Source organism: Pseudochaenichthys georgianus, chromosome 17, assembly GCF_902827115.2.
Source record: "Pseudochaenichthys georgianus chromosome 17, fPseGeo1.2, whole genome shotgun sequence".
In the NCBI taxonomy this organism is placed as follows: domain Eukaryota; kingdom Metazoa; phylum Chordata; class Actinopteri; order Perciformes; family Channichthyidae; genus Pseudochaenichthys; species Pseudochaenichthys georgianus.
This window is the reverse complement of record NC_047519.1, coordinates 10,444,261-10,452,344: the sequence shown is the minus strand read 5'-3', so window position 1 is coordinate 10,452,344 and position 8,084 is coordinate 10,444,261. Positions and strand designations below refer to the sequence as shown.

Here is an 8,084-nt window from a genome sequence, read left to right as displayed (position 1 = left end):
GACCCGTCTTTTTCCCCAGTTAACCAGTCAAGATGGTGTCCCCGTCTGATGAGAGGAGAAGGGGGGGGGGGTCCTCTGTCCTGCCTGGTACTGGGGAAAAGAGGGCAAAGATTATAAATCCGTGACGCTAGTACAGTGACTGTTGATCGTAAGAAGACATGTGGACGTGGTGCATTCACTGCACCAAGCCTGAGTGTCAACACCATCATTACCTCTCTTCACAGAGCGAGTATTGCACAGTGGAGGTCAAGGCTGGGGGTCCTTATCGTCAGCATTATTTTTCCATCTACTCTGAGAAGAAGAAGAAGAAGGCCGTCCCTGAGAGGAGCTTGATCAAATGAGATTCACACCCTCACCATTGGAGCTGGATTATTTCTTCATGAAAATCATATTCTTTACAGAATGAAGCAAGAAGGACAAAATACTTGAGCATTTTCTGAAGGCACTATGGTAACGCTTTGACAAAGGCTGCATGATGGGAGGCAGATGGAGGAAAGCGGGAGATGTCACTCATCTAACACCAAGTGGGTCTCCACAGAAGCCAGTTAACAGTTATATAAGACAAGGTGTCATGTTCTTTGTACAGCTTGAAATCATCCATACCTAGCATGCAGTCCTTCTACCAGCCCCGCCACATCATCCGTCACCCCCCAGCTCTCTACCTCGACCCCGCACTGATGCAGCGGCGTGTCCTGGAAGATCAAGTGGAGCTGTGGTGGTTCAGAGAGCCCCGTCGATCCTTACTGTGCTACCTTGCCTCTGTGGCCCTTATAATGGGGCTGGGGCTGGGTGGCGTTGGCCTCCTCTCCACCACCACCAGCCTGTCCGGGGAATGGCGCCTCTGGGTGGGCACTACCCTCTGCCTCCTGGCTCTGGCTGTTCTTCTCAAGCTGCTTCTCAGTTCTGCCATCCAGGACATGAACTGTGTGCACAGCTGGCGTCGGATCGACCAGCTGAAGAGCGGGGGGAGGGCCGACCCCGCGCTGATGTTGGCCGTGGGGCTGGCAGTGATGATTTGTGGGACGGTGCTTGTCTGCATGGCAACAATTGGCAGCCAAAGTCACGACAGCAAGGAGATGTTTGTGTCCAGTCTGGTGTTGATGGCTGCCGGGGCGGGCATGGTTCTAGCTGTGGTCGCCTACAACGTGGTGTTATACATTGAAAGAAGAAGGGAGCAGAGGAGGAGGATGATGATGAGGATGAACAGAGCGAGGGTGCTGGGGAGTCGGACTGTCAGGGTGTTCAGCGTCTCAGGAGGCCCAGCCAGGAGAGAGACTTCCTCCAGCAGGACCAGCCTTATCTGAAGGAGTAAATCACTCAAAAATAAAAACTGTTTTAGTTCCTTTGAAAGGACTGATCAGAATACATTTGTCCAGCGGGCTTTCAAACAACTAAATAAAGAAATACATTAAGGATTCTTTGGTTCTATAGCCCTAGATAATTTCAGTCTTTTTCCTTTGGCATACAATATTGTAATTTTGATCATTAAAAGTATACCTCCAAATAAGCTGCAGCACTGCATGCTTTAAAGAATGGCTACATTTTGAGGAAAACGTTTGAAACATGATTACATGAGTACATGAAAAGAAAGAGTCAGTAAGGTGTTCAAATCAAATAAACAACTATTTCTGTGTTGGATTCTCTGTATGTTTTTCTACAATTGACTCAAATCTCACAACTGTTGCTTGCCGTGAAAAAGATTTCTGGCTTTGTGTTATTTTTTCAAGGATATACCGACCAACTGGAAAAGCACAGTGTGTTTCTCTTGCTGGTACTGCATGTTCCACTTGTATTTTGTACTGCTATTCTCTGCTTGATTAAAGTTTTACAAATGAAAAACCACAAAGGATCCTAAAATTCCTCATATTAAAAAGAGTCATAATTCACCTTATACTATTATATAATGTTGGTCTAATGGGAAATATTGTTTAGGTTGTAGGGGGTCTTTTTTTCAATCTAGAAATGAAAGACTGTCTATGATTTGAAAGCATTTTATTTTTTAGGTTTTACAACAGAGATTCAAAACTTTATTTTCTAGTTGTGGCAAGTGTGACTTTGTATGCACTCCTCAGTTGTAGCTCTCAGTGGGGAATGAGAGCACATGGTCAGAAGTCTGGTCTGTCCTGACTGTCAGCTGACCTGGCGCCTGTGTCAATATTATATATATAATATCTGGTGAGCGGTGCATCTGGATGTTTTGATGCAAACCATTGCATTAACCTATTGTTAGCTTAGAAGAGCTGCCCGAGACTTTGATGTTCTGTATCATGTCCAATAAATAAACCACATCTAACATTCCCTTCTAACCAAGCTAGTTCATGTAAGCGTAGCATAGCTGCTATGCTGGATGTTTGCATTCATGTCAGCAGGTAGTCTTTTTGATTTAATAACTAGTTTTTCTGCTCTCTTTCGTCCACATAGCGTCCTCTTCGCCAAAATCATCTTTAAGACCCCAACCGGTGGAACTACATGTCCATCTAATGCTAACTATGGTACCGTGGCTGATTATGGATTAATGGCCCACTGAAATAACACGCTTTCAATTTGTTATTGTTATTTTATTGTTTTAAACTCATTTTGATTTATTGTTCAAAATTGCACAATGCATGTTCTTTTTGTGCAGTGATGATTGATTCTACATTGGTACAATATTGTGTTTCATATGGCACAAACTAAAAGTATACTGAAAACTGATGTTCTTACTTTGAAATACAGTAACTGGATCAATCATTTAGTGAATAGCCTACTTAATTTGACAACAGACATATTACAATTCACGGTTCACGAGTCAATGAATGAATACGCATTGGAATTGTAAATAATATATTCATACAGTAAATGATTTGTAATCATTGATGAACACTGTACATAGAAATGCGTTGAAATATGTGTTGCTATTTTACATGAATGCAGGTTCCTGCCTACCACACAGATTGGATACTAATTACATTCAATCTGTAACTTTCTGCACATACAACTAATGAAAAAGTGTCAAGTTGTTTTACCTCTTTTTTGTTAATTCATTGCCAACATATAATCAACCAGTAACAACCACCCACCTACTTTCAATATGAATACAAGACGACTAAATGACTAACAACACTACAAGTGATTCGCAGGTGGTATTACAATTACTAATAAGCAGAGTACAAACAGCAGCTTCCAACTGTTTGGAAAAGGAGATACAAACAATACAATTATTTTCAAAGAATTACAGTTTTCAGCTTTAATTGGGACTTTATCTCTGCATACAAGGAAAATAAATGGAGATTAATTTAAAGGTAACATTTTGATTTACCAGATCGTTTTAGGAATAGCTTGCACAACAAAGGGGTATATAGTATATGAAAAGATGAACAACGTAGACCCAGTGCAGTCAAAACAATGCCTGTCCCAGTACAATAAAGGTTTATGTTATATATTACACTGTGCATATAATCTCTTCTTTTTTGCTTCACTGAATTGGCAATCCTGCACCCAGCCTTTGGATACAACTACTCAAATTAACTCAAAGAAAGGCAGTAACATCCTTCAAAAACTTCAATTTACTTCAGTCTTGTTATAACTATCATCATATCATACTATTAAAATGTGCTGATTTTGTACACAAGTCCAATTGTTATTGCCGCTTTGGAAGTTGTAAGGCAACTGGGGCTCATTCAGTTTTGACATTTATTAGTTTTCGGCTCAGTACTCCTCGAAGGTCAGAAGATAATATAAGGGCCCAAAATGACTTTCCTTGTGCCATAGTACTTCCCTAGATTAATTTAAAAGGTCAAGAGCTAGGAAGGTTCTGAATCAGAGCTATTCTTCTGACTTTCAATCAAAATCTTCTCGATAGAGTCCTTTATCTGAGAAGTAAAGCCGCTCTTCTGATGCAGTCTCCCTCTATCCGATCATGCTATAGTGAACTGAAGATCATCGTCGCTGTCTTCTATCCCTTCCTCCTCCTCCTCTCTCTCCCTCTCTGCCCTGTGTTTCTCACTGGCCTGGATATAGTTATCCTCGATGAAGCCATCATCATCTTCATCCAAACCCCTCGGATCCCCCCCAGACCCCTCTCTTATTCTACCCATCACACTGTGAGGGTAGGGCAGCTCGTCCTGACCGTACTGGCTAACCCCGTCGGCTTCTTGGAGCAGAGAGTGTCTGTAGCTGGCCAAGAAGCGATGGAAGAGACGAAACTTGACGGTCATCACGATGAGGAGCGAGATAGTGAGGGCTGTGCCGAGGCCTGCGGCCATATAGGACCAATCCAACGGCTTTGTGCCCTCGTCTGGATCAGCCGTCCCTGGGAACACAGCAGGAACAAACAAACTTTATTGCATCTACGTTAACACTTCAAATTGTTTCCTGTACCTTGAATGTTATAGAGTTCAAAGTTCTTGAACACACCTGGTTGTAAATAGTTACATGATGGTAACGTTTTGGAAATACTTACTTTGTATTTCAGTATCATTCAGTACCATTACTTCCATCAGAAGATGTCTCTGACTGCCTTTGTGTCCCCCGACATCAGATATAGTAGCCAGATGTACCTCTTTGATGAAAGCTCCACTAACACAGAACAGCACAACGAGGCTGCAGCTCCACAAGCCCATCTCTGCTTTCTGATGGAAAACGTGAAGAAATAACGTGATTACTGAAGATCATGAGAGGGTTTTGGGAGAGGCTTAAACTAATTCAGTTAATTTGGGGGTACAGAATTCCCTTTTGTGTAACCCTGTCTCCTAAAAATCACGTCCATTCAGCAAAACGTCATTCTCAATTACAATCCTCCCAGATTACAGTCACCGTTAGTAAGCTTATTTAGAAACATTTAAATAAAAACAGGTTGATAGGTTCAGTAAAAGATCATGGTTTAGGTTAAATAAGTATGTTTGTACTTCACTAAAGTCACATGTGTAAGTGGACTGTAGACGATTGTTATGAACGTTACAAACTCCTCCCTATGTGGACTTTGTTTAGAAACACATTTGTGATAGGCTACTGCTAAAAAACAACCCGTGTTCGAGAGTAATTTAGCTTCCCTCGAAACATAATGAGAATGCATTTCTGTTCCATGGAAACATTTTATGAGACCAGCCCATTTCGTGTTATACCCTTCAGATCAACAAGGAAAAACGTAGCTGGAAATCTGCCAAAATAGGACTTATATTGCATTAATTATGGAAGGAAGTAGCAATAACAGCAACCAAATCACTTTTAATGTACATAAATATGAGATTGTCAGTTCATTTTTTGAAAAGGGGGAACCCATCCCTAAAGTAAAGGCTGACATCCCAACACTTGCAGTGAGAAAGACATACATTACTTCGTTTTTCAAATGTCATGACCAATACACTTTTTATTGTTTTGCCACTATCATAAAGCTTTCCAATAACATCGGAATGTAAGACGGTATCTGTTTCTCAAACAATATGTTTATTCATTTTTCATTCTTTTAAACAACAAGACACACCATCCCTTACAAAACTTACGACAACAAAACATTATTGTTTTTATCTTTTCATCCTATTTTGATCTAGTAGATTTGATTCGACACTACAAAATGATACAGCACCAGTGTCGTAATCACCATTTAATGATGAACTAAATCCCCAAAATATATGCAACCAACACTCTCCAGTGTGCTGTGATGATCATTGTTTGTGTAATATTAGCTAACAGGTGCCTTTAAACAGCCAATACTCACAGCTCTGTTGGTTCTGGGAAGGACTTTCTAACAAACAATTTCACCTGAACCAAAATCATACCTAAAATATTGACATTAAATAGTCCCTGCCTTCTCACAGAGAAACTGTCACATGATGTTTGGCAGTTAACGTGCCTGGTCTAGATCAATATTCATGATTATAGTCTTGAACTGCTTACTTATTAACTTTGAACATAGCATATTCAAGAGGAGGAATACACTGTAAATACTGTATATTTCTGCTAAAGTTATATCATTTCGCACAAAGTAGCTGTATCTCAATTGACCACTGGTCATATAAGAACACCAGACCCAAATAATGTCCAACCTTTGTCACAGAGGAACACATACAGTATTAACCCTTAATTTTAAACAATCTACAACAACACAAACAAGTCTAAAAGGACTTACCTGTAGAAAATATGATAACCAACAGAGTAATTCTCCTAGACCTGACTTTAAACTGCTGTTTTCGTCTTCCTCTTCAGCTCCTCAAGAAAATAATAGGAGACTTCCTGGGCAAAGGTTGCAGGACATACCATAATACCACCCTCCCTGCTCCATGCCCTTAAGACAGAGATGTTAATGAGTAACTTTATTAGGTTTGTCATCCATTTCCTTTTCACTATTCCAATCAGTAGTGAATGTAAATGCGTTTTTATCTTCATTTAGTATCTTAATAGTGAGTGAAACCGTTTAAATGTACTATTCCTAAATAGAGGTCAATCATTATAAATTCAGGACAAAAAAGACCATTTAAAGTAAATGGTGCATCTATACTCGAAGGCCAGATTTATTATGGAAGATCAATTCTGTCAATGGATTTTTTTCTCATATAAAGCCTTTTTTCTTTCTTGAACCACCTCCAACTATGGCTATGGCTTTAAAAGCACATACTTTATTACAAAAGAACTTAATCTGATTTATTATTAAAGCGCACTCAATGTCATCTTCTCTCACCGTCAGGGCCTTCAAGGTATTCAGAGAATACCCTGAAAAACTCAGATAAAACCAACAAAAAAATCGATTTAATTATATAAATAACCTTTTATAAAATGTAAATAAAATTAATAAATGAGGATCGTATCTATGTTGTTGATCTGTAATATTACAGTGTTACTTTGATTTTGTTTGTCTTTCTCAGTCCATGCACTACGCATTTGAGTGTGTGTCTAGAGAAGGTCCAGTTGTGATAGACACGGTTCTACACTGCCCTTTGAAATAGGGAAAATATCTTCAAGAGAGCTCTATTTTAAGCCTGAGAGTGTGAATCATGAGTCTCTTGGCACCTCATTATACACCTTGCATTTCCCTTCACCAAAAATAGAGCATTGCTTGCCAAAGGCTCCCCAGGGATATCCATCGAACAGTAGTGGCGTGTGAGCCTTCAGAAAAACACAAGCTTTCATCCTTTCTATATTTAGTGTGAATGCCGTGAGCTTTGTCACACCGATGATGGCCCACAGACCCTTTCAGGGTTAAGGAATAGTGGATAGGAGAATTCAAAAGGATTTAGTTGAAGAGACTGCGGTGCTTTGAGAATCCGACTGCACTATTGACGTATTTATGATGCGCCAGCGGACGTCATGAATGTGTGTCTGCTGCTCTGGGGAAACTACAGTTTCTATACAGCGGACTACATTGATGTATAATAAGAACAACAACTATTGTAAACACAGCACCGTATTCTATCTAGATACTTTGCACCGCGCTCTGGTGGTGTTGTTTTATGCTTTATAAACGTGGACAACAGAGAAACATATTCTTCGTTACCAAGGATGGAATTTAAATAAAAAGGAAAGTGCAACTTATGCTCGTCACCCTCTCCCTCCGGTCCACATTAATACAAATGATCCCAATACGTATGATTGTATGAAAAGATCCTACAATAAATACAAATGTATTTATTATAAACTTGTTAGTCCTTAACATCTATCACTGTGTATATCACCATTCAAACATCTTTTAAAAGTTGAACAACTCCACACAGCTCAGTAAACACTGTGAAATGTTGACTTTGTCTGATCATTTCAGTAAAAACTAACGTTCATATTTCTCTTTTTGATTATAATACTGATGAACGTTCAAAACAAAGCATGTTGGTTGATTTTGGACCCCCTCACTATTTTTTAAAACTTTAATTAAATGTTTGATAAGTGCTTGCAGATCACAGTACAGTATGCTCGTTCAGTAAAACACGTAAACAGATTCATTATTTTGTATTTTTATTGAAGTACTTTATCTTATTCAATTCAGAATATGATTATATCCGTGACAGTGGGTGTAGTTTTTCTCATACTAATATTCTGAACAATCTGTGCTGTTGTATTTGTTGTAAAGTGTCTCTACTGTAGGCTATTTTTATTATATGTACAGCACTTTGGCTCGA

General features: G+C 39.4%; 2 protein-coding genes across 2 annotated transcripts; one reads left to right on the top strand and one right to left on the bottom strand.

The window, feature by feature from the left end:
* Window positions 1-203: 203 nt before the first annotated feature.
* Window positions 204-1,540, top strand: tmem125b (transmembrane protein 125b). Its single transcript, XM_034105439.1, has one exon. It carries the CDS (start codon window positions 609-611, stop codon window positions 1,302-1,304), a length of 696 nt encoding a protein of 231 aa, XP_033961330.1. The 5' UTR covers window positions 204-608; the 3' UTR covers window positions 1,305-1,540.
* A 997-nt stretch (window positions 1,541-2,537) lies between these two features.
* On the bottom strand, window positions 2,538-6,218 carry LOC139435552 (leucine-rich repeat-containing protein 19-like). The gene is made up of 3 exons (XM_071206270.1): window positions 6,107-6,218; window positions 4,442-4,610; window positions 2,538-4,291 (listed from the first exon to the last, which is right to left on the bottom strand). The coding sequence occupies exons 2-3, from the start codon at window positions 4,599-4,601 to the stop codon at window positions 3,897-3,899; spliced, it is 555 nt and encodes a 184-aa protein (XP_071062371.1). The 5' UTR covers window positions 4,602-4,610; window positions 6,107-6,218; the 3' UTR covers window positions 2,538-3,896.
* Between the last annotated feature and the right edge of the window lie 1,866 nt (window positions 6,219-8,084).

Excerpts from the sequence above, each read along its gene's own strand:
- tmem125b (XM_034105439.1), top strand. The coding sequence starts at position 609 with ATGCAGTCCTTCTACCAGCCCCGCCACATCATCCGTCACCCCCCAGCT.
- LOC139435552 (XM_071206270.1), bottom strand. The coding sequence starts at position 4,601 with ATGGGCTTGTGGAGCTGCAGCCTCGTTGTGCTGTTCTGTGTTAGTGGA. Across the intron at positions 4,292-4,441 it reads GAATGATACTGAAATACAAA|GGACGGCTGATCCAGACGAG; the intron begins GTAAGTATTTCC and ends CTGTGTTCCCAG.